The sequence below is a fragment of the Notolepis coatsorum genome (genome assembly GCF_963971535.1).
Source record: "Notolepis coatsorum genome assembly, chromosome: 8".
Lineage (NCBI taxonomy): Eukaryota > Metazoa > Chordata > Actinopteri > Aulopiformes > Paralepididae > Notolepis > Notolepis coatsorum.
Genome location: NC_140172.1, coordinates 28,618,670 through 28,645,576, shown reverse-complemented (window position 1 = coordinate 28,645,576; position 26,907 = coordinate 28,618,670). Strand labels below are relative to the sequence as shown.

Genomic DNA, 26,907 nt, shown 5'->3' with positions numbered 1-26,907 from the left:
GCTTGATTTTGGTTATAAAAAAAGTCAAGGCCTGGAATTCCTTGAAAACAGCAAATTCTTTAACAAGGTGCTTAAAAAGTCCTTGAAATTCAAATCAACCATTCACATTGAAAGTTTTGTTCATCCATGATAAAAATAGTTCTGAATCAAGAAATATACTTTTTTTATATAAAGTGTAACTAATTGTCGGAAATTGGTTTTAAGCCATAAATATTGGATCCGATTTAATTTTCAATAAAAAAACAGCATTTAAAGGTTAATTGGATCCTTTTAAATGCCCTTTTAAAATGGAAAGTAGCGCTTAGAAAAGTACTTGAAAGTCCTTGAATTTCATTTTGCAATGTCTGTGGGAACCCTGTATCAACACTACCTTATGGTGTAGAATGCTGGAAGACAGCAGCACAAGACACTCAAACTATCCACCTTCCACACATCATGCCTACGTTAGATCTTGCATATTATTCTGGTCAAAGACCATCTCCAACAATAACCTCCTCATAATCACCTAGCAAGATGACATACACTCCATGCAAATCCCAATAGTCGCATTACACTGGACCCCAGGAGGCAAGAGAAGGAAAAGGGAGGCCTAAAATAATGCGGTGCAGGACAATAGAGAAAGAACTCCCCAACAGCACCAACAGAGCTGGGGGACCGTAGAGAAGATGGACTCCCCAACAGAGCTGGGGGACCGTAGAGAAGATGGACTCCCCAACAGAGCTGGGGGACCGTAGAGAAGATGGACTCCCCAACAGCACCAACAGAGCTGGGGGACCGTAGAGAAGATGGACTCCCCAACAGAGCTGGGGGACCGTAGAGAAGATGGACTCCCCAACAGAGCTGGGGGACCGTAGAGAAGATGGACTCCCCAACAGCTGGGGGACCGTAGAGAAGATGGACAAAGAGAGGAGGAAGTGCAGAGATTTTGTTGCCGTCCTGTGTGCCAGCTGGCGCAATGGGTGATGCGTAGGGGTGTAACGGTACACAAAAACCATGGTACGGTACGTACCTTTTGAAGTCAAGGTTCTGTACGGGTTTTTGGTACAGTGGGGGGAAGTTTGGCTTTCCATGTTCCACTCAGGGGTGATGTAGTGTGCAGTAACTAATTGTACTTATAGTGCCGTCAACGAATATTCTATATTGAAATTAATAATCGACTTGTAAAAAAAAAAAAATTATAATAATAATTATATTAGATTGTGGAAAAAAACAGCCCCCAGTGGGCGGTCGTTAGTGGTTAACATACCGTTGTATTCGTTCGGTACGGTACGGTACACACTGAAACGGTTTGGTTCGGTACGGATACGTGTACCTTTACACCCCTAGTGATGAGTGAGTGAGTGAGTGGATGAGTGAGATGGTAATTCACCATCGGTGCAGCTGTCATACTACCAGAGATGGTAGTAACTAATTTAAATGTTTCCCCCCCTCCAGAATGTTCCCGCTGCCCTGTACACTGACCCTAACGAGATCGCCCAGCATTTAACCCTGAAACTGACCGAGTGCGAGAGGCTCGAACTTCCTACGGAAGACGACCAGTCCGGTGATAATGAAGCCGATCAGTGAAAAGTACGCGATAAGATCCACGCGCTGTGTCTTTGCGTTTAGAGGGGGAGAGAGAGAGAGGTTCAAGACTCCTGGGGGAAACATTTTGTTCCTTTTTAAGGTATCAAAAGAGAAACACTGACACATGTCTTATCCTGGAAAACACTGTTAGGTCCGCGCAATGTTATTGAGGCAACTTCCAAGTTTCAGGTTTTGAGTTACGGTGAACCTTCCTTTGAGAGACGTGGTGGTTTTAGGGTAATGGATAATGAGTTTTCTATGTGAACACTATATGATCGTGTCCTGTTAAAAAATTACAGCCTGGCATTAGGAAGATGTTGACAAAGATTTGAAAGAGCCAATTGAAGAAAGTAATTACAGATGCTTTTTTTTATATATATATATATATATTGTGCTGCATATTTTGGTCTTGATATGAAGCGTGTTCACTGACATCAAGGAAAAGGTAATAAAGACGTCATCTACATTTGATCATTGTTGCATTCTGAATGAATCGGGAGTCTATGAGTGCGTTTACATGTGCATTAATATTATGGATACTAGTTTAATATCCCCAATTAAATCAAATAAATATATACTGTATATATATCCCAGTTAAGGTAGATGGGAGAAGATGTTTATATACATTTTCATATCCCAACAATTACCATTATCTGCCTGTATAGACCGTTTCAGTGGAATTGTGTTGCTAGGGAACAGCTTGGACTGTAGTTGATTTCCTGTTGCAGTGTTTGCTAATATCGACTGTCAGGAAATCAAATGTAGTCATTTAGAATGTTCATGTTGTCATTTAGAATGTTCATGTTGTCGGGTTGAAACTGTCTATACATTAGTAGACAGAAGAACATTGAGACCATTCCCATAGAAATGGAACTCGACACCTTACCAGAAAACCCTACTGTAAAAGGGACATGGCGTTTACACGTGCTAACCCTTGTACAGTATACTCAAGTATCCTTAATAATATTTGAATATAAATGTGCATGTAAACGCACCCAATGAGCCTGACGTGAAGCATCTTAATAGGGAACTCCACCCAAGTTAACATATTCCAATATGTTATTTCCATGGCTCTGGAAAGTTCAATCAATATTTGTGAACATGAGCTACTCTCTGTCACAAAGCCAGAAACCACAGAAGTACGACTCAAACGTGTGATGTCATCAGGTATAAAGTTATATACATCAGGTATAAAGCTGCTCCTTTGATAATGAATGGGAGACCAATTTTTAATGGACCCGTAGAATGTTTTTCTTTTTTATACCCAAATGAGCTTTATTTTATAATGGTGTTCTCAGTTCTGAAGCAGAAAATGTACCCGTCTACTGAGAACATCCCCCCCCCAGTGTGCTCTCAGTGTCAACTTTACTGTGTTTCGCAATTCATCGTCTATGGAGCAGCTTTTTAGACTATACCCTGATGACGTCATAAGTTTGAGATTTTGGATTTGGGAGAGAGTTTGTGTTCGCTAATATTTTTGGATTCTCTTAGACCATAGGGGACATGTATGGACTCTTAAATTGGGCGTAGTCCCTCTTTTTAAGTGCGAAATCGCAGCTTCTGTGATAAATATCAGCTAGTTGGCTTGCAGGCTGACAAGGTTGCCTATTAAAGTACTGTTGAGTAAATTTAAGTCTGTTTTTATGTCCGCTGTCACAGTGCTGCTTGATCCCTCCTTATTTTTGTGTCCAAAGGTCCAGGAGTCCCTTGATATGTTTTTTTTTACAAAGCATGGTGTAGTTGTCGTTGCATAAGAGCACTCTGCTTGTTAACTGTATTTGTAGGATGTGTTATATAAAAACAAAACAAACTAAACACTTCATTGTGTCCTGCATTGCGTAACTGGTCTAAGTAACATTTTGACACATTCCTTTATAATAAAATAAAATAATAATAAATCCATCTCAGACTTAAACATGAATTATGTAAAAATGTGATTGTAATATTGTATCTTAAGTATGTTGTTTTATTAAAATCACATTGGACACATTGGGCACAAAAGTGATCATTTTTGTGCATTTGCCATAAATCATCTTGTGGATTCTCGATCCAACCTTAAGACCAAATCAGAATGTTTGTGATCAAAGGCGACTTAGCAGTAACTCTTAGTCTTGAGTGACTGACTTTTGTGGTGGGGGAAGAAATCACAAACAAGGCTTCATGTACAGTCTTCTAGAACCGGTTTGGTGGTATTGTAACTGACAGGGAAATGTACCAACACACACTGTCTGGGACTGACTGAGATGGATCCAGGTCAATGTCTGGTCTATACAGACAGTCACCCCACACAGAGATAGATCCAATGTCTGGCCCAAAGACTACAGTGACTACACAGTCTAGACATAATGCTTTTCTTCTCTCTATCTCACTCTCACACTCACTCACTCACATCCACATAGCCATCACATAACACACAGTCACATACACATAGCCATCACATAACACACACTCACATCCACATAGCCATCACATAACACACACTCACATACACATAGCCATCACATAACACACAGTCACATACACATAGCCATCACATAACACACACTCACATCCACATAGCCATCACATAACACACACTCACATACACATAGCCATCACATAACACGCACACACATACATCCACATAGCCTTCACATAACACTCACATCCACATAGCCTTCACATATCACACTCACATCCACATAGCCTTCACATAACACACTCACATCCACATAGCCTTCACATAACACTCACATCCACATAGCCTTCACATAACACTCACATCCACATACTGTAGCCTTCACATAACACACTCACATCCACATAGCCTTCACATAACACTCACATCCACATAGCCTTCACATAACACTCACATCCACATAGCCTTCACATAACACTCACATCCAATAACACACTCACATCCACATAGCCTTCACATAACACTCACATCCATCCAAATAGCCTTCACATAACACACAGTCACATTCGCATAGCCTTCACACAACACACTCACATCCACATAGCCTTCACATAACACTCACATCCACATACTGTAGCCTTCACATAACACACTCCCATCCACATAGCCTTCACATAACACTCACATCCATCCAAATAGCCTTCACATAACACACGTTCGCATAGCCTTCACACAACACACTCACATCCATGTAGCCTTCACATATTACACATAGCGCACACTCACATCCTTCTGTCCACATAGCCTTCTGATAACAATAACTTTAGTCTGTAAATGGTGCATTTATATAGTACTTTTATCCAAAGCGCTTTACAATTTATGCCTCACATTCACTCACACATTCACACACCGACGGTGGAGGCAACCATGCAAGTTGTCAACCTGCTCATCGGGAGCAGTTAGGGGTTAAGTGTCTTGCTCAAGGACACTTCAACATGCTGCCTGGGAGGAGCGGGAATCGAACCAGGAACAATGGGCCTCATTCACCAATACTCTCTTATATATGTTTCTTATATTTTTTCTTAAGAGAAAAATAAGAAAAGTCACTGCCGCATTCATCAACCTGTTCTTAACGTCCAAATCTGTTCTTACCCAGGTGTGTTGAATGATGAATCCCACTCATTCTTAAACTCAAATGCGCGTTCTCGTTCAATTCATTTGCATATAGACACGCCCGCCAGCTCCTTATAAGGCGAATGAGGCGTGTGCAAAACAGCCGAGGTTCGGCATTTGATCCATTCAACAGGAAGCGATTTGTGACTGATCTCAAAATGACACACGTCTCACGACTCATGATCAGTTCATGCGTGTGTGTGTTCCTGTGGGTCGCCCATCACATGTGTGTGTGTGTGTTAATCTGATGACAAATAAAGACTTATACTACAATACTGAACGACTGCGTGCTTGTCATAGATCTCTAAATATGCGTGCAGCCAGAGCATCTAACTGTTCTTTTATTTTTGCGATAAAATTTAGCATCTAACTTCTAACAGCAATATAAAATATATAATCCATTTCAGAAGGAGAACGCATGCAATAAGTTATAATAATAATAATTATTGAAAGGTTCTGGGTTTTTAAAGTCTTATTTGGGGGCAATTGACCAATGGTTTGCTTTCAACCCATGCAGGGTTCCCACGGTAGGCTACATGGAAAACATGGAATTAATTTTTTCATTTTCCAGGTATGGAAAAGTCATGGAAACTGAGCAAAAGTGAACACTTACATGGAAATAGAAACAGTTGTGGAAAATTGTATTGGATGATGTGTAAAATAGTAATAAAATGAAACTATTGAGCACAAAATTAAGACGAGTTTATAAAAACCCTTTACATGTGAACAGCGTTTACTGTAGATATAAATGGATGTTGTATGCGATGTAGAGCATGCTCTTGGCATCCTATATTGGATGTTGGAATTTGATGCAGGCAACTTGGTGATATGGACTTTAAAAGTATAGTTTCGGATTGGTGGACTTCAGGAATAATAACGTTACTCGCGATCTCAATAGAAGGGTCAAATACATGCATTTCCCAGCCAACACGGGAGCCTTGACATCTACAGTGAAACTTCTTATGCAAGTTTATCCTCAAATGTAAGTACTGTAGCTGTGTTTTAACTGTGTGGTAAACCTGGGTTTATCAATGTTAGTTAGTAAGCAGTGCAATCTTGCTAACTAGCTAGCAACTTGAGTTTGTTTTGAATTTGGATTTTGTTAATGATGCAAGCACATGGAGTGCAATCTTGCTAGCCAACATTCAGTTTGCTAACTAACTAGCTACTAGCTAGTGTTGGCTAGCTTGCATTGCTAGCTAACTACCAATACATTTTCACATTAGGCTGTGACATTACTTCTATACTAGTTGACATGAATAGTTTAGTCTTGATACATTTTGTAACATTCATTGTTATATCTACTTTTAGCTATTTTGTGATTTTTCGTTTTTTTCTTTAAAAAGATTATCGACGGTGTCTGTATTGAGCCCCGGGACGATAAACGAGTGGCTGGACGAAAATAGGGGACGGACCGAGCTCCAATGGGCACTTCCGGTTTGGCAACTCGCCGATCGGCCACCAGGTGGCGGTATTGAAGTGTTGCAGAGTTGTGATGGCTCAGACAGCATTAGCCAAGACTCCGTGGGTGAAATATGAATACCATGACGAAAATATGAAATATTGATCTCAAACACGCCTTACGGCGTGATTGGCAGACAACGCATGGCGGAGAAACCCGCCTTAACACGTGATTGGCTGAGAATGGGTTAATGTTTATTTTGTAAAGTGTCTTTGAGCATTAGGAAAAGCGCTATATAAATCTGATGTATTATTATTAATGGTAGGCTTTTATTTTTGTTCTCTCATCTGGGTAAGAGTTTCTTATCTTAGCTCTCAACCACTCTTAGAATTTGGTCTTGCCTAAGAGAAAAGCAAAAATAAGAAAAACATTGCTGAATCCCAGGTAAGAACAAAATAAGAAAAAATGCTAGTTAAGAACAAAATAAGAGGAAATCTGTTCTTATATCGATTCGTGAATGAGGCCCAATGTACCACTTTTTTCTACTCCCCTGTATAAATACTTTGTTAGCTCACCATTTTCTAGATCTATACTATAGTGGCCATTGCTGTAAGGTCTCTCTGGGGCGACCGAGTGGCGCAGTGGGCAAGGCGTTCGCCACCAACGCAGAAGATGCTGGTATCGAGCCCAGCTCTCGGCATTGCTACCGGCTTGGCCGGTCGTTCATACTAACACAATTGGCAGTGTTAGAGGGTGGGAAAGCCGGTGGGTGGGGATTGGACATTGTGGACAGCGACTCCTACAGGTCGGTTGGTGCGCCTGTACAGCAGAATCAGGAAGTATCGGGGCAGTGTGAGCCTCCCACGCGTTACTCCTCGCCACTGAGAGATTGCGCTATTCAGGTGAAAAGATGCGACAGCTGCCTCCTCGTGTAGGAGGGGACACGTGATGCAAGGCTTGGTCCTCACTGCAGCCGACCAGTGGGAGGCGTAGTCTAGCAACGTTCGAGACAGGGGAGGCGAGAATTGGAAATACGAAATTGGGATGGGAGAAATATAGAAAAAAATGGGAGAACATTTTGATAAAAAAAAAATTAAATGTCTAGTAGACTAAATTACCAGCCACAGACAAAAACTAAATGTCCCAGGCATTTGGCCGGTGGCTCATGTTAATTCCCCAACCTAATGAGGACTAAACTAACTTCCAGTCTCTGCTTGAAACCTAGTAAGTCCAAGCCAGTCATCACCCACAATTCTTAATACCCCCACAGACCACTGTTATTCAGTCCAGGATTGAGCTGTTACCAGTATCTAACTCTTATCTCCCTTATTCCTGAACAAGATATTCCATCAACCATTCCTGTATTTACAACATTCAAAGCGTACTATAGCTAAGAAATCAATTACAGCTAACTTCAGATTCGCATTTATTATTTATTCTGTACAGCTATTGAAAGAGTCCCACATTATAAATATTTAGGCATCTGGACTGATGATAAATTCACTTTTAAAGTTCATGCTGATGATCTGGTTAAAAAACTTTCTTTATAGAAATAGTTGTTTAGTAGAAATGTTTGGTTGAATCTGTATTACTCTGTCTTGGATTATGGTGACATAATATGTAGACACACCACCAGTACCACACTAATCACTCTGCTCTTAGATTTATTACTGGTGGTGATACAGTACTTATCATTGTACTCTATGAAAAAGTTTGTTGGCCCTCTCTCTCTCTGTGAGGCAGGATCAACATTGGTATATGTTTACAAAGCGCTTCTAAACAAATTAACTATTTACATTACCTCACTGCTAGATTTCAATGTAGGAGCTTATCAAACCCGCTCTCAGGACTGGATTACACTATACATGTTCCTTTGGGGAATTCCAAACTCGGAAAGACTGCTTTTAGATTTTGTGCTCTGGACTCGTGTAATAAACTACAAAGCACTTTGAATATTGACTCCCTGGTGACGTTGGGATATTCTAATAAGGTGTTTTTGCATCTTGATGATTTTTTATCGAATTGTTTTAACCAATGCTAATATTTGTGTCTTATTGCCTGATTTATCCTTGCTTTTTTTTGCATTTTAACTATTGTAATTTTGGCATTGTTGAAAATGAAAAATCTCAGAGGATCTAAATAAAGGTTGAATGAATGAATGAAAAACGCATGAAGTGGTATGAAATACTTGCCAATTAGTGCAAATGATACGTATCCATTAGCTGACTTACTGAGACCCGTGTTGGAAGTTCTGGCTGTGTTCTGAGCGGCCCGGGCTGAGAGACTTAAGCATCGAAAATATACGACCGTTGGATGGTTAAAACCTTTGTTTGCCTGGTGTGTGGATTAAAACATTTTTGTTTCTGGACCCTGTGACTGTCTGAAGCTGCCCTGCTCACTCTGGAAAAAAAAGCCAGAAGTTTGTCTCGGTAAGTCAGCTAATGGCTGTTGGCTAGAACAGTAAAACAGAGCGATGCTTGTTTGTGACCCCTCTACATAGACACATAATTGTGAACTTTGACAAAAATATATATTTTTTGTTTATACTGTCATGCTATTTAACTTGATTAATGATCAGAAGAAGGCTTTGGACTTTGAATATTCGTTATTTCACACACAAAATAACGATCTATACCAAAGATAAACATGATGATGTATTTGTAAATCGTTTGCGACCCCAATCATCTCCTGACCCCAAGGTTGAGAACCACTGAAGTAGGAGACTGCTGATAACTGCTCTAGCCATGTGCACTCTTGTATGCACCTTTTGTAAATTGACACATTTGCAAGTGTTGTGTTTGTTGTTACCATATTTATTTTAAGCTAGTATGTGACTAGGCAATCTAGAGTCACATTTGTATTTTTTATCAATCGTCAGTGGAATACTGTTGCTAGGGGAACAGCTTGGGCCCAAGTTTATTTACCGTCAGCTATTGCATTGGCAAATATTGCAACAATGTCGAATGTTGATGTCGTCAAGTTAGAAAATGTCTATAGCATTACATGGCTGTATTTGATTGGAATTTGATGTAGGCCTTGAGTAGAGAGAATAGCCCAAAAGTGTCCATGTACACAATGGTGGTGTTCATATTCCCCTTTACCGTCTTGGTGAGTAGCTTGACACCTCTAGATACCTGTTGTATAATGGCCAGTTTCCATACAAGCTTAGTCATTTATCAGCGTATTTGCCCCCACCCCAAAGTTCAAAATACTTCACATTTTGGACCCTCTATCCTTCAGCGCTTTGTACATTTTAATATGACATGGGCCATTTGCCAAGGAATTGGAATTTGGCTCAAGTGTTCCTCTGCTTAGCAATGTAATCTGGGTACCCGAATGAACCATGTAAGACCATGAAGCCAAGGCATAGCCAAGAGATCAACAAAACTTCCTGTCAGCTAAGATCATTGGCACTCACACACACCATTACTTAACACCTGTTAATCTCTTCCACACTGAGCTTCAATAACTTAGTTAGTCAGCGTGTGTACGTACACACACACACACAAGCTATAACAAAATCAGTTTGGTTTCAGTTAAAAAACTGAATTTGAATTTGATATTGCTTTAAACATCTCCATTCACTTTTCACATAATAACTGGATTATCGACAAAACCTTACTTGGTCCCAAGAAGAGGGTCTTGTGTATTATTGGGTTAGGACATTTACTGTACATTGGAGGCGGTTGCGTTAGGACATTTACAGAGGCCAGTTTCGAATTGCAGTCTCCCGTAGGTGCTCCTTGAGAGTGGTTTTAAAAGTGGGTAGTGATTCACATTCCAGCTGTGGGTAGGGCGTTCCACATTGATGTGGCATAATTGCTAAACTTGTTTAGTCCCTTGTTTGAGCCGAATCTGGGTTTATCATGATTTGTGGAGCTCCCTCTGGTGTTGTGGTCGTGGTATTCACTGACCTTTGGGAAGTATTTTGACATGTACATGGGTATACCTTGCTGATTTTTTTAATACATTTGTTGGCCATCTCATCTATGGAATCTCACCACAGCAACAATGTTATGGAAGGGACATTTACAACATTAGATGCTAGATCCCACGGCCGGAAAAGAAAATTTTTGCATTTGTTTTAAATGTTTAGGTAGTGTGAGTCGTTATGGTTAGGGATAGGCTTATAAACAACTTTTACGATTAAAATGATGACGACAAAAACTGACGACCCCCAAATTCCAATACAACGCGTCGCAGATGACCCCCAGTGTGATCTATAGTGTCAACCATTACAACCAACAGTTTGAGAGGAGGCGACAACATGGCGCCCATATTACAACCTGGCCAATCACTTCCTCTCTCAGGCAAAACTCTATCAATGGCTCTCGTGTCGCTCCGTTGGCCAATCTGCCGCCACACTTCCTGACAGCTGGCCAATCAGCGCAGTCCCAGCCGCGGCAGCATAGTGACGCGGCCGCCTGAGGAATGTAAACTATTCAACATGGAGACGACAGTTGAGAAGCTGGAGGCGATGGTGAGCGTTTCTTACGGCAAAACTATTAACATTTTATCAAATATTCTATAAACGTTTATCTTTTAACACTTGATATGGGCTTTCTGGTAAACATCTAATATCGATTAGAGCGAAAATATCCGTGTATTGTGAGCATATGGGAATGCAACGTTAACTCGCGAGGAGCCAAATAATGCCATTGTTTGTCTTTCTCAGCGCATTGATATTATTTCCCCAGAAAAGAGGGGAAAACGTAAACGTGTGCGGCCGCGTCCCGTGCTTTCTTTAATCGCTACATCGTGGTATAGAATTGTTGCTGGTATCGCTCGACACCGTACCCTTATGCGATATTAAATTAGCAATATAAGTAGCCTGTTTGCACGCAACGAATTTTGCCACATGTTTCACAATTTCGACAGCGGACACTGCGCCTGTGAAGAGGCCGAGTCCGCGTCCTGGTAGAGAGGAAAAACACACCCGTTTCAGTTTAGCTGACCAGCTAGCTTTCCCCCATTAGCACGAGGGTACGTTGTGACGGTGTATTGTACATTAACTTTTACTTTTTTCCACGTTGAAAATTATGTTCATGGCCATTTTAACACATACACCCTGGTTATATATTCTCGACATTACATGATGCTGGTTCCTGGATTTTCTGTACAAACCACGGCGGCTGCGCCATCTAGCGGTTAAAACGTTAAGGTTCTGCTGTGAAACGTCACAGATGTTACCGCTCCTATCTACCCCCCTCCCCTTTTCCCAGGGGTTCATTCATACCCCCCCCCCCAACATTTCAAAGATGAATATTGTGTACATATGCGTACTTAAAAAAAAACTTAAAACAAATCAAGATGATTTTATTTGTATTTATGACTAAAAAAATCGGTACAATGAAAGTTGAGTTTTTCAATCAGCATATTTATTTTTATATAAAGCATGTTGATGTAAAATTGCCCAAAATGTTGGAAGTGTTGTGAAAATGAGTAATGAAAGTGACTAATGCCCTTTTGATATATAATCCCCCTGGATATCAATATAATCAAACTATTTCAGATATCTAATCTGCTTCCTGGAAAACATTGCATTATCTACTAGGGTTACCCTGATTGGATTTGTCAGTAGGTGTATATATCAGCTAGCGATATGGATATAATAATAATACATCTATCTTATATAGCGCTTTTCCAGGTGCTCAAAGAGACAAATGCTTCATGTATTATGACACTTAACTTGACATATCTGTTCATTGAAACAAGGGCTACACTCTTAAGAGGTTGAACTAAAACAGATATAGATAGTTATAACAGATCAAATTATCCATCTGAAGCTGAAAAAAAGTACACTCCTTCATTCCACAATAAGCTTCTGACTGAATTAACATCATTATACTGGTTCTTAGAATAATTCTAACAATATAAATATTTGTCAACTTGACTGCCGGCTCTGCAAATGTAAAAATGTGTAATTGGCCGTGTCGATGACTGTCTGTCTGCACAGCAGTCATTTAATTTTGATTTGGAATTTTTCAGTGGACCCCTTTTTCTCTTCAGGTGACCCATATAGAACTCTTTGGACCCAACATGGGGTACTGACCCCTGACCCCAAGGTTGAGAAAGCGGCAAAGGTGGATGTCTATTGGCTAGCTCACTTGATAGAAACAATTGGATGTTGTTTTGTATCCAACAACAATAGATTTTTATAATGAAAGTCATTTAGTGTTTTTATTTTATTTGTATTGTCTTAACAAATGCCACTTAACTGTTAAGTATCTTGCCTTGCGCTGAGTTTCTGCTGAACTACAGAAACTCAGTTGACCAAATTGCATCTTTTGACAACAATGGCATGTGCTGCTGAAACCAGCGCCATCAAGCCTAATTTAATCTATATATAATTTAAATTGAATTGCGACCGAATCTGGTCATTGGTGCTACTAGCTTTGTTACTTGGAACAATTGGGGCCCACAGTGAGAGCTTTATTGTTGTTCTGTTGGACAGCTTTTTGACCTGAAATCATGGACTGTGATGTAAGAGGGTAACTGAAGTCTTGAGTTAACCATGTTCTAGATTTATTTGTGGTGGTCGCCCATGACTAGACAGACTCACCACAAATTGATTCCCCGGCATCAACCACTAGCAGTAAGGGGTCCGGTCTTGTATCTACATAGACCTTTCCCCCATGGCTTGCCGTCACCACTAATAACCTAAGACACTGGGGGGAAACAGAGTTTAATGCATTAACTCTGGAACTCTCCGGCTGCTAATGTATTGGCATGCACTAGGGCTGCACGATATGGACAACCTCATATTGTAATCTTTTACAATTTTAAACGGATATTGCAATATGATTCACAATATTGGAGGGAGTGGTATTTTAATTAGAGAAATTATTAAGATGTCATTTTTTGCGGTCGTCTGTATGAAACAAATGTGTTTTCTGCATCTGTAGTTAAGTTTGTAGGCCAGGCCTTCTCTGCAGACTGCAGCCCAACAGGCCTTCATTTAGAATGGTATGTGTTGACACATTTCACCGTGTCAAATATTGCAGTCTCCTGCGATTTGGCTATATTGCAATGAATTGTGCAGCCCTAGAATGCACTGTGTTCAATGAGGATATACTTTAAAGAGGTTATTGGCATGCATTAACCCTTATTACCACACTACAGAAGGTTAACCTTTCACTACCACACTACAGACTGTTAACCGTATGTAGTGTAGTAGTGAAAGGGTTAACCTGTATTGTGGCAGTGAAAGGGTTAACCCTTTGGTAGTGTGGCGGTGAAAGGGTTAAAGAAGATATTGCACACACTGTGTTGAATGAGCAAATGTTGTAACATCAACAGCTCGCAGGTTAAAGCTGCACTGTGTAGTGAATGGGAAGAAGAAAATCCCTCTACAGAAATTGGTAACAAATGCTCCACACAAATCCAAATTATATAAACATATGTTATTCTAAACAAACTTAAGTGAACTAACATTGCAATTTCATTTCTAGTTTCAAACGGTGCTCAATAGATCTAGTTTTTCCCTCTTCTTGACACTTAGACACTTAGACACTTAGACATATAGACTATTCATATAGACTATTCAATGCTAAAGGTTTATTTAGTGTTTTCATGGGTTCGTTCCTAAAAACGACACCATGCAGCTTTAAACATGACATTTAAAGCAACAACATTGTGTGAGCTGGAGAACCTTGTCCACTAATCTGGCGGCATGTGAATAAAGCCACTGATGCTAGAAGTGGGACAGAGTATAATGTGTTTTTTTTGTTTTGTTTTTTGTAGCATGCTAGAACTAACTAATGTTACAAATCCACAAGTCTAAATTTGTCCACTCTGCATTGCAACAACTCAAAACACTCAAAGTTAGCTAATATAATTGTCTGCAATTCACCCCATCACTGTTAAGCTCACAGGACTCAGGTAGTTGACTGGGCTTTAAGTTTAAAGTATGTGCAGAAAATATGAAAGTTGCATTAATATCCAGTTTAGTGATTTGTTCACCCCTGACATTATTACAATTCTTGAAGTCATATAGCCTATAACCTTGGAGTTGCCAAAAGGCCAATTTCCTAACTTTTTATGATCATGTTGGCAGCATCAGAGAATAAAGCCAATTGTTTGGCCTCTAGCTGCTGGCAAGCCAATTGCAGTCAAATGCTAGTATGGTGTGTTCAGCTGGTTTTCATAAAGTCTGAAATGTCCTAGTTTACCATCGCAAAGTTGCACTCAAATGGCTGATCATGTCGTAAAATACAAGTGGTGGTAAACCCCTTCTAGGTCCATTGACCATATTCACACGGCAGCCATTTTGCTCTTATGTCATATTCGGGTTGGGATTTATTTCCACCCTGTTCCCACCTTGGAAAGTAATCCCAACCTGAGCATGACATAAGGGGCAAAAGCAAAATGGCCACCGTGTAAATATGGTGAATTATACTCCAGATGTGTGACACATCACTGACTTTTCACCTTGTGTGTTGGTGAGAATTGGAAATGGTGCTTTCTCTGTACATTAATGTCATGAACTAGCCAAGCTGCACACCATTAAGCACCAGACCAGTACGCACAGATGTACAAAGATCTAAATGGCAAGTTCTGTTTAGTGTGTAGGCACCAGCCTAGCCTATAGTATATAGGCCTACATTCTAGAAGTAAATGTGGATAATTGATTTTATATGTATATAATTGATTCAGTGGTATGTGCACCCAAAAAAAGGAAACATTTGACACATTCTGCATCTATGGGTCCCACGTCTTTCTTCAGGAATCCAGATCCAGTGTTTTCTGTCTGTCCAGTGCCCCTTTTATATTGTACTACTGGTGACCCTGCTAGAAAAGCAGTGCAATGTTAAAAGGGCGTTGGCCAGGGATAGTTTCAAGCCGAGGGAGACTTTCTAAACTATGAAATGTTTTTTTTATGCTGTTTGCAGGTGCTCTGACTTCATTGCACTACTGTATTGGACAGCTAGCAGTGCAATAGTATTGTCAAAGCATCTGAAAGCTGCAAGGACAACAATATGACGTGGGGGATTATGCATCAAAAAGTGTTGATGCAAGCCGGCGAGCTCCGACTACATACAGCCTTTCCCCTAGACTGCATGAAGTCAGCTGGAGGTGAAGGGGTGGGCTAAAGACCATCTTAACCTTTTTGAAGATTAGCTACATTTTAAAGCCTGATACCCAGGGCTGAAGGGTCGACGCATAATGTGTTATGAAATTTGGTGAATTATTATTATTATTATTATTTTTTACATGGGTACAATTTCGTAAGGGTGTTGTTGGTGAGAAGTCTTTCCTATGTTAATTTGGTCTGGTAATATGAGATTGTGCAACATATTTGACTGAAACATGGACTGGTCCCAAGTCCTGGAACCCTATCAGTATTGCCTCTGCTGTCCACTTTGTTCAGAGTAGTGCAATATTGCTTATAGGGTTTCAGTGTTTGGGTTTAAACGACTGTGATGGCACGGCAAGGCTCTTGGAAAGCAATATTACAAGCCCTATACACATTTTTTTTGTAAAGGATTTTAAATGTGTAATTTCTTGTGCCTCGACAGAGCAAGAGCACATTGATGGTGGAATACTTTTTTTTTTTACCTACAATTGATCAGTCAATTATTCCCCATTGGCAGGAGGCATATTATTGACATTCCTTGTAGTAGTTTGTGTCTATATGGAGGTGTGGTATAGTATTGCAATATGTTTTAGCACAATGTAGTATATTATTTTCATGCTAATTGTTCAAGTCTAGCCGCTATTATTGTGTGGCAAAGATGATTATAAATAATTTTGTAATTACAAGAGAAAACTTGATAGTCCCAGGTATTCCAGAAACAAGTAGGCCTATATAATCTGCACCCCTTGCTTATGAGCAAAGACTCACTCCTCTTGAGCATTTAAATAATTTCCCACATTAATGTAAAAATCCTCAGTCTCTGGTAGTGAAGTATGTAACAAAGTGTGCTCTCTGTGCAGTATTGCGTTCATTTCAGTGGCCTAAGCCTATATTGTTTGTTTATTTCAATGTGGTATGCGGCTAATAAGGTCCTCTCCTTGCAGTCACGTTGGAGTAAACCCCTCAAGGAATGGGCTACTGCACCTTTCCTTCTCCACATTCCTCCCTTTAGTCGCACCTGATCATGCTCGGGGGGGGGGGGGGGGGGGAATATCTTGATTCTTCTTTGGCCTTACTTATTCATTTGTAGTGTACATTTCTATTTGTAGCTACTTAATCCTCACTACAATAAATGGGTTTTATGAGCCCTATGGTCGTGGAACTTTGGCCTGCGTCTCTATGTAATGGGGCATTTAATTAAAGTAGAAATAAATCAATGACAATGCCATAATTGGGAGTTGAGAGGTTTTCATATCACAGCGGTAATTAAGAAACAAATATATAATATTTTATAAAAGCACTGGTTGTGGTGTTTTTGTTTTAAATGAATGGAACGTGTATCATTTCCAGAACATTAAGCAGCCTGTTCCTTCAGTTCCAGAAGTCGGAGGCCGACATGGAGTACATAGAGAGGAAGCTGAAGCTGGATTACATCTGCAGCGCAAAAGAAGAATCTGTTCCTGAATCGCTGGTCAGAACATAATATACTACCGCTCTTTTCAAATGGGTTCTCAAAAAGTGCAAGACACGTTTCAGTCTTTATTATGATCAATTGGCCTTAGGAACCCACTGTAAAAGTGTTACCTTATATATATATATTTTTTTTTTATATTAATTATATATAAATAAAAAGACAGCCTAAAGGGATTTTATTTATAATTTTCTTTAAGCTAGTCCTATTTGCCAATGATGTAAATCGGTAGAGTCCTCTCAGCACGCCCCATGTGTTCCTGGGCTATTTGGTCACTGGGGTTTAGCTCCCGTCCGTACAAGCTGACTGGGGAATAGATTTCAGTTACCTTCAGTGCACACAGTAGATTTCAGTCAGCTTCTACAGACAGGAGCTTGACCCCATTGACTTTCCATTGGCTTGTAAGTTGTGGCTAACTAGCTGGAGCTAGTGTGCGGAATAGCGTGGATGGTGCTGAGAGGAAATGGGGCTAGGGTTCCAAAAGTAGAAACTATCCCTTTAACGCTGCCATATATATATATATATATATATATATATACACTCATCAATGCTTTCTACGGTATGTATATTGGTCTGCTGAATCGATCATGTTGCATTAACAGGAGTACTCTGTGAAGCTGTTGGAGAATCTTTCGGCCATCAAGGCCAGGCACGCGGCACTTTGCACACAAGTGAAGGAGATGGCGACTGTGCAGAAGGAGTCTATGGATTCCATCAGGGACCACCTCAACAGCACCCTGCAGATCGTTCAGCAGCTGCAACACATTCCTAATGAGGAGGTAGCCAGCCCCTAATGTAAAAATGGCCAACTAATCGCCAATACCATTGTAATGCCTGGAGCCTTTACTACAGTGCGAATACAAAATACAGTACACCATTGAACTATTTATTGCATTTTTTTACACAACTGCTGATACAGCTATTGCTAAAGTAGTATGGTGTGTAGGTTAAGGTTTATCATATTTGTTTTACTGCATCTTTGGCTTTTTTGATATTGGGAATTGATTGTTCTAAATTAATGCTAAAAGGAAGATTTTTTTTTAATGTTTGTAATTAAATTGTAATACAGTTTTAACTTTCCATTACTATGCAGTCCAAGATTAACATTGATTGGAATATCCAAAATGTGATTTTCCATACTGTAGCAGATATTTGGATTGATGGTATATCTATATTTTCCTTTTCCCCCAATTTTTATTTTGTACAATTTAAAACCGGTTAAGTGGCTTATTACTAAAAGTAGTTTTTTATTTTTCCATTTATAGGTTTTACCATTGACTGAGTCGCAGCAGTTGGCGGTGGAGGCCCTTAGTTCAGTCAGTCTCAACACAACAGAGGTAAGGGTCTCTGCACAGCCAGAGGATCTGCGTATGGTTTGGTTGTTGAAAAAAGAAATAAAGAACGGGAGTGGTTCTTGTATACCAAGATAGCATAAGGATATATAGTAAAACTGTATATTGTATAGTAGTGTACCGGTATATAAGACCCAGTGCCTCATCTGTAGCTTAACACTATTGCACTATCGCAGGACCTTAGCATGTCTTTTACCATGCATTTTAAACTTTATGTACATTATACCTGTTATGTCTTATTCTTATTACTTGTATTATTGCACAATTGCTGTGGGCATGACCACCCGCATTTCACTGTATGCCCTGTATGCCGTGACAAATAAAACTCTTGACTTGACTTGACTTGACTTGATCCAATCTCACTTAAATAATAATAATAATAATCTTCATTTATATAGCACCTTTCATACACTGAGTGCAGCTCAAAGTGCTTAACAGAGACACGTCTTCTTTAAACAAGTCAAGAAGAGGAAAAAAAAACATAGTAAGACAGTAAGTCAAGAAAAAAACAAGAATACCATAAGGTCCATAAGCTCAAAATAAATGCATGCATGCATGCAACACTCCCAGACGTACCCCACGCGAAGGTAAGGAAAAACTCACTAAAACCTAACAATAGGAAAAAATGCATCACAAGCAATGTGGAGGAGCGAAACCTTAGAAGGGCCAATTCAAGGGGGGATCTCCCTTCTTAGATGTCGGTGATATTAGTGTTGCAAGTTGCATTAAAAAGAGGCGAACAGCTGGTAAGCATGCACCCATGTGTGTAGTGAAACACAGATGAGTGCATGTGATAGCAACTGAACATTTTGAAATTTTTTATATAGAGCTGATAGTGATAACAACTGAACATTTTATAAGATTAAAGATTGAACTGATAGCGGCTCCAGCCGAGGCACAGGGGTGCGTCCTCCCGGGACGTTCCACACTCCGGCCACCACTCCGAGACAGCCGAAGACAGGGAGACAGGAGGCGACGCAGAGAGGGCCGCATCCCCCCGGCCATCACGGGACGTCCAGCACTCCAGTCATCACTCCGGCCGGAGATAGGGAGACGGGGGCACGCAGAGGGGGATCACATCCTGGGTGGGTGTGGGTGGGTGTCACTCCAGGACAGCCACCCACAGGGAGACAGGGAGAAGTGGAATTCGGTCAGAATTTGATATCCGGTTGGCATTCTGCATAAGTGGACATCTGCCGAAAAGTTTACAAATTCCCAAGACATCACAGGTTGAAGTAACATTTTATGGAGTAGATATTCCATGACTATATTAAAGGTCTAACCCCCCTCCCCCCTCTCTTGATTCTAGATGTCTAATGAAGGTGACCCATCCATAACTACCCCACCCCCTCACAAAACTATATTTAAACATTCTCGGAGGGTAAACCTACTCTACTTAACAGTTGGGTTTGGTGGTTTGCTACTTAAATGATAGCATTTACATGATCTGTCCAGGCATTCCTCTTGAGGTGGCAGGCAGTCAGATCATGCATGAGTCTGTTCCAGGGTGGACGTTACAACCTCTGGGCCAGACCACAGAAGCACTGGCAGATACTTTAAAAAGGTTCTGGTATGGGAGATGATACAGTAGTAGATGAATTCCTTCCGGTATGGGGGTAACGATGAACGGATTCTAATCTATACAAATTTTGATTTTGAGGTCACAATATGTTTTTTGGTTATTTTACGTAACGTGTTTACAGAGCTCTAATTGTAGAGCATATATTACGCAGCTATGGAATGCTCTTCCCATGGACTTCAGATCTGTGGTCTCTGTTAACACTCAAACAGGCTTCTGGCTAACTGTGTGTAAATCTTATGTCTTCTTTCACGTTTTATTTACTTTTTAACATGCTGCTATCCTTGCACTCTGTTGATGTTTTTATATGTGAAGCACTTTGTGACCCTGGTCTGTGAAAGGTGCTATATAAATAAACTTTACTTACTTATCTCAAAGACTTATGAAAATGAGCTTTTAATGTTATGCCAAATCAGTAATCGTATCAGTAGCCATACCAGAGAGAAACCTTGGGAAGAGAACGAGAGGAGAATTGTCGATGCAGTAAATTCTGAGTAAACTTGGATTTTTATATAGATTTGTATACCCCTACATACTGGTAAGATGCTGTCATTTGATGTATCGGGGAATCGGCCCCAACGATGGCAGGTTCCAAATAATATTGAAAAAAAGCTATAATTCAGTGATTAATATCGGGCTTATTAAGATTATGTACTTAAAGAAACAGAAGACGGTACGCACCCATAAAGTTGGCGTGTTCCTTTTAATGACTTGGGGAAAGGATATTTTCACGGATAATCTTTTATGTTCATATGACTATACCATATTCAGGCCTCAAATGTATTTGCAACCTCTTTGTATTATCAGGTACCTTCATCTTCATCGTCTACCCAAGGACAGCCACTGTGTGAGTAAAGACTTTTCACCTCAGTATGGACAATTGACCATATTCACACGGTGGTCATTTTGCTCTTATGTCATGCTCAGGTTGGTGTTCCTTTCCACCCTGTTCCCATCTGGAATAGGGTGGAAAGGAATCCTAACCTGAACATGACATAAGAGCAAAATGGCCACCGTGTGAATTTGGTCAATAGCCATTATTGGACAGCATGATGCTATTGGAATCCATTCTGAAGGACGAGGCCGGTGTATTATTACCGGTAATATCATTTTGTTTTCTTATCGTCAACATGGCCTACAAAAAGACCAAAACCAACAATGCATTTCTTCTATAAGTATCCTGTATTTCTATATGACAACTAATAAAGAAACTTGAACTATTTACAAATATGGTCCATCCAGCCAACACCAGATTACAGCTAATCTCCGGAAGTCATAGAACTCCATTGTTTTATTTATACAAAATTCAGTTTGTCAGTATAATTCATCACTGCAATGACCGCGTGCATCGGAATTACTGTATGAAATTACGGCGATCGCCTTGGAAGTAGTTTCTGTTCAGGCAGACTAGACCATCGCTGTCACTTTATGCAGTAATTCTAGGAAATGCTACGATGCTCGCATTCAGTGCAGTGATCTGGATATGAGCTATAATCGGTGTTGGCTGCATGGACCAGTAAGAAGAAACTCAATGGGCCTCATTCAACAATACTCTCTTATTATTTTTCTTATATTCTTGCTTACCTGTCTGTTAAGAGAACAATAAGAAAAGCCACCACCACATTCATCAAGCCGTTCTTAAAGTCCAAATCTGTTCTTACCCAAGTTTTTTGAATGATGAATCCCACTCATTCTAAACGGGAAAGTGCGTTCTCGCGCAATCATTTGCATACAGAGACACGCCTCGCGGGCTCATTATAATACGCAAGCCGTGTGCGAACTTGGGTCTGCATTGTATGAGCGGATCCCCCGGCCATATTCAAGCGCTGGAGCGCTTTGCGATGGATCAAAATTAGATGGGAATCAAATGTATTGTCATCATACAGCACCTATAGCTATATAGTGGAATAGACTGTATTAATATACTAGTAACTAGTAATATAATAGTAGTTGCGCGTTTCTGGCCACCTCCCGCAGTGAGCGCACACACGTACTGTATACAGTACGTGCAAATTAATCGTTCCAGCAAAGTAGGCTTTGTCAATACTGAACGACTGTGTGATTGTCAAGAGCCAATCGCAGAGTAGGTTGGGAAATACTTAACAGTTAAGCAGCCACTCATCTGGCTCTGCAAATAGATCTAGAGTCTGAATATCTCAGCATATATAAGCCTGGCTGGCAGTGCGCATAGTACAGTGCAGTGGATGGCACATCTTTCTCAAATCCATTCTGAGAACTGAACGCAGTGCCCGCGACGTGGGTCAAAGTCAGTTGTTTATTTATTTATTTTTTACTGTTTGCATACGAGGTGGTCCGCAAATGTTCTTGATAACAATCTAGTGGTCCGCATAAACAAGAAGTTTGGGAACCACTGATATAGACTATCTCTAAATATGCGTTCTATGCTACGTATACAGTACTGTATATCTGTATGTCATGATATATATCTATATCTGTATGTTGTGAAAATGGGGGACCCTGATGTAAACAAGACGAAAGTCTTTCTCTGGTCTGCATCCCCTTAACAATTGTGTGTATTGAGCCGTACTGTATTGTACTCATTCTGCAATCTGTTAATAAAATCTTCAATCAATCAATGGCCTGGGCGGCCAGAGCATAACTGTTCTAACAGCAATATATAATCCATTTCAGACAGAACGCACGCAATAAGTTATTATAATAATAATTTATTATTGAAAGGTTCTGTATTTTTAAAGTCGTATTTGGGGTAAATTAACCAATGGTATGCTTTTTTTTATAATTTTTTTTGGTACGATTTTCTTATATGGGTAAGAGTGTTCTCGAACACTCCTAGAATTTGGTCTTGCCTGAGAGAAAAGCAACAATAAGAAAACATTGCTGAATCCCAGGTAAGAACAAAATAAGAAGAAATGCTAGTTAAGAACGAAATCTGTTCTTATATCGCTTCATGCATGAGGCCCATTGTCTTTTCGTAGACCATGTTGACGATAAGAAAAAAAGAGAAATATATATAATAGTCCAGTCCTTTGAGAAGGCATTTTCTTGTTTATCGACCTCATGAGCTCTGGCATCGGCCCATTATCTCAAAATGCCAGATTAATCGGTCGACCACTATTTTGAATGCGTGTCTTAAAATAGAATCATTTGGACACAAGGGGAAAGTGTTGCTGATGCACTACTGCCGTGCTACTCATAACATAACCAGTGTATATGATGTGCTACTCATGACATAACCAGTGTATATGATGTGCTACTCTCATAACATAACCAGTGTATATGATGTGCTACTCTCATAACATAACCAGTGTATATGATGTGCTACTCTCATAACATAACCAGTGTATATGATATGCTACTCTCATAACATAACCAGTGTATATGATGTGCTACTCTCATGACATAACCAGTGTATATGATGTGCTACTCTCATAACAACCAGTGTATATGATGTGCTACTATCATGACATAACCAGTGTATATGATGTGCTACTCTCATAACATAACCAGTGTATATGATGTGCTACTCTCATAACAACCAGTGTATATGATGTGCTACTATCATGACATAACCAGTGTATATGATGTGCTACTCTCATAACATAACCAGTGTATATGATGTGCTACTCTCATAACAACCAGTGTATATGATGTGCTACTCTCATAACATAACCAGTGTATATGATGTGCTACTTGCATGACATAACCAGCATATAGCGTAAATAGTTTAATTCTGCTATAAATGTCATGCTTTCTCTGTTCTACCATGTAAACTTTGATTATTGTACTTAACTTCTGCCCGTTTCGTTGTCCGCAGCCTTTAAGGAATTGAGTGGTGCCACACTGGAGGCCGGTCCATCCACGGTCATGCTGGCAGACCTCAAGCTCTTGTAACGGCAGCTGCACCAGCACTTCTCCGACACATCAAGCCACTTTCATGCCAAGTCAAGATGACCTCTGACACGCAAATCCTTGTTTGTTTCCACGACAACACAAGCCCGACGGGAACGAGGCCAGTATGCACCGCTAACGTGCACTCTGCCATAAGAGACTCTGATGTAAGGTAACTGTAAATAAACGATGCTCGAGTCGAGTTTCTGCTTGATCAGTTTTGCTAAAGATGAAGCGGTTGGATATTAAAGTTAGTGATGCCAAGCTGGTTGAGCTAGCCCACAAAGGACATGTTTGGCCCTTTTTCTTTTTTTAAGGCTCTACAAAACACCTAAATTGAACCTTAGGTAAATGTAGTTATGTGTCCCTATTGTGGTTGAATGATGGACATATCGCATCTTGATTATTTTAGCAGATATTGTCGCTCTTAAATTAGAGACCTTGGTGAATCCATAGATGCCAACTATATCATGCTAGCTCACTGCACCGACATATATACACATACCTGTTCCCTCCCACTACCTCTGCTTTTTCATTAGTATATGTTACATCTATATATAATATAAAAGAAAATTCCCCTTTTTTTTCTTCTTTTTTTTTGCGTCAATTGATGGGTGCCATTTATACAAATGTATTAAAAAGGTTTTTATGATCCTGGGGCTAAGTCATTAATAATGTGTAACAGGAAGGGGTAGGTGGAAGGAGCAATGTGGTCGTACAATAATCCAACACACTCTGAAGAGCTGAAGTTCCCCACTGGCCAGGGGCTTTTATTGGAGAGAGAAAAAAATGTTGTCGATACTAAATAATACTGGCCATCTTACTGGAAGCCAGGTCCCTAACTAGGCTGGGCTGCTATCTGGCTCACTGATTTGAACAAAACTCTGTTTCCAGAGTGGGCTCCCTCCCAGCTTTGTGTCCAGCTGAGCCGGGGGTGTTTCCCCAAAGAGCCCTTTTCTCCACAGCTGGCACAGACCAACTGAGGGTAGCCGTCTGTCTATTGTTCTTTAGAAGCCTGACAGTTGTGTGTTGAGCTCTGTCTAGTCCTCCTGTCACCACTAGGAGGAGCCAATGGGCTGGAATGCAGCAGCCTTCAATCACCAGCCCCTCCCTGTTGTAAAATGGCACTAACAAATGCATGGGATTCAGTGGTAAAATCAACCAGTTTCCTCAATCTGTGAAAAGATAAAGTTATTTGCAGGATGACTGATGACTTAACTGTCCTGGCAGGAGGAATAGCTCAACATGAACAATGGCAAAGCCAGAAATCGCACAAGAAAGAGACTGCCATCATCAAGATTAGCCTGGAGCTACACCATTAAAATGTGAATATGACGAAGGCATAATTACACAAGCACCGGTAAAAAAAAAAAGATGGATGCTCACACATCCGAGAGCCACATTTGCCATCGATGGGGATGACATTTAAGAGTAAGAAGGGAAGTACTGCGCTAGCAGCAGCACTTGAATAAAAAATTAAAAACGATTTAATTTTATATTAATTTCATACTGTGCGACACAGCGTGTATCCAATTAAGTTGCAGTCGGATGCACATTAGACTAGACAATTGGCTGAGAGTGGTCTCATTGCCAGACGTATCTCTGCACTGCCACTGCGTTTTGAGTGATATGGATTTTTTCTTTTTTTGCCAGCCATGGCACTGCTATGCAAGCAGCACACTTTTCTTACAGCAGTGACAACCAACCTGTACAGATTTAACAGCAAGTGGATATTTGTGTGGACCCCCCCTAATACCCTAGAGAAAACCGGCAGTTTTTTGTTGCATTATTTTTGTAAATAAGAGAATTTCATAAAGAATATTGACAGTGAATGTATATTATGTAAATGTCTGTGTCATGAAAGTTTTAATTTAAAATGCCTTTGTCTTTAAAACAAATGTCTTGTCAATTTTGTCCTTGAATATTTGGGATGGTTCCTTTGTGTCAGTGTCTCCAGAGGCACATGTGGTTCTGGAGATCCCCTCCAGATGTATTTTAAACCCCTTAAAGGGGAGATGAAGCATATAAACATTGTCATAGCATCAAATTAGTATTTAGATAAACCACAGAAAAAACACATTATAAAAATAAGGCGTTTCTAAGAAAAAACGATTTGTTATGTCCATTTATGTAGCATAAATCAACATGGGCGCCGCCATTTTGTTGCTGACGTCACAGAGATGGTTTCGCCCGGAGGCGGAGCCTCCCACCTCAGAGAATTGCACGCTGTAGCAATATTATTAGCCTCCTCAAATATCGTTATTCATAAAAACACATTTATGTAATATTTTACAGCATTGAGCAACCCCAACAGGGGGATGCTGCATAATTTATGCTCCGTCATCTTTGAGATGGCGAGACCTGCAGTTGGCACTGTGTGAGGCCACGACATTTGAGCAAATTAATAATACTGCATGTTCTGAAGGTCCAGATTAATAATTAGAATTAGTTCAACAGAAAGGTATAGATTAGGCTATCACCTAAAGTCTGTTGGTTGCTATATGAGTTCAGCCTCAACCGAACTCAGTCTAAAGGTCTATTCCGTCTCCGTTATCCCCTGCCCGTCGGCAGATCGCTGCGGGAGTATGGTATGCCTCCTCTCCCAAAACACCTCTCTCTCTCTCACTTTTATTCTCCAACTAACGGTTATCTTTTTCTCCGTTCAATATGTGTTGAGTGGCTCGGCATATACAAAACTAACAGTATAACTTTGTCTCCGTTCCAATGCGCGCTGTAAGCAGCGGCGATACAAGGAGCATATACGGGCGAACAATAAAACACTATCAGGTCAACAGTAAATATATATCTTACAAATAAAACAATATATATATATAGAGAAAATAATAAACATGGACTTATTGGGTGATGGCCCGGTCCGTGCCCCTCCGTTGAACCGCCCCGGCCGTTGGTCTGGACCTCCAGAACACTGTTTCAAGTTTCAAGTTTCTTTAATAGTTGTCATACAGAAGTACAGAATACTTTTATACAAAATGCTTCTTACTGTTGCGCTCCAGAGACTG

The 26,907-nt window shown here is 40.2% G+C and overlaps 2 protein-coding genes across 7 annotated transcripts in view; both read left to right on the top strand.

Moving 5' to 3' along the window:
• Positions 1-3,555, top strand: part of tiprl (TIP41, TOR signaling pathway regulator-like) — a 30,800-nt gene extending 27,245 nt beyond the window's left edge. For all 4 annotated transcript variants that reach the window (XM_084319606.1, XM_084319605.1, XM_084319604.1 and 1 more), the window contains exon 8: positions 1,435-3,555. In XM_084319606.1, coding sequence (XP_084175732.1) covers positions 1,435-1,566 — 132 coding nt within the window. In that variant the 3' untranslated portion in view covers positions 1,567-3,555. The remainder of the gene's footprint in view (positions 1-1,434) is intronic.
• A 7,416-nt stretch (positions 3,556-10,971) lies between these two features.
• Positions 10,972-25,776, top strand: ska2 (spindle and kinetochore associated complex subunit 2). Of its 3 annotated transcripts, XM_084319850.1 has the most exons (7): positions 10,989-11,019; positions 12,549-12,622; positions 16,991-17,086; positions 17,689-17,865; positions 18,352-18,423; positions 20,825-20,864; positions 23,814-25,776. In XM_084319850.1, exons 3-7 carry the CDS (start codon positions 17,012-17,014, stop codon positions 23,888-23,890), a joined length of 441 nt encoding a protein of 146 aa, XP_084175976.1. In that variant the 5' UTR covers positions 10,989-11,019; positions 12,549-12,622; positions 16,991-17,011; the 3' UTR covers positions 23,891-25,776. The 3 variants fall into 3 exon arrangements, with proteins under 3 accessions (XP_084175978.1, XP_084175976.1, XP_084175977.1); XM_084319852.1 differs by lacking the exon at positions 12,549-12,622 and having other exon boundaries at positions 10,972-11,019; XM_084319851.1 differs by lacking the exons at positions 10,989-11,019; positions 12,549-12,622 and adding an exon at positions 11,501-11,522.
• Positions 25,777-26,907: the final 1,131 nt, after the last annotated feature.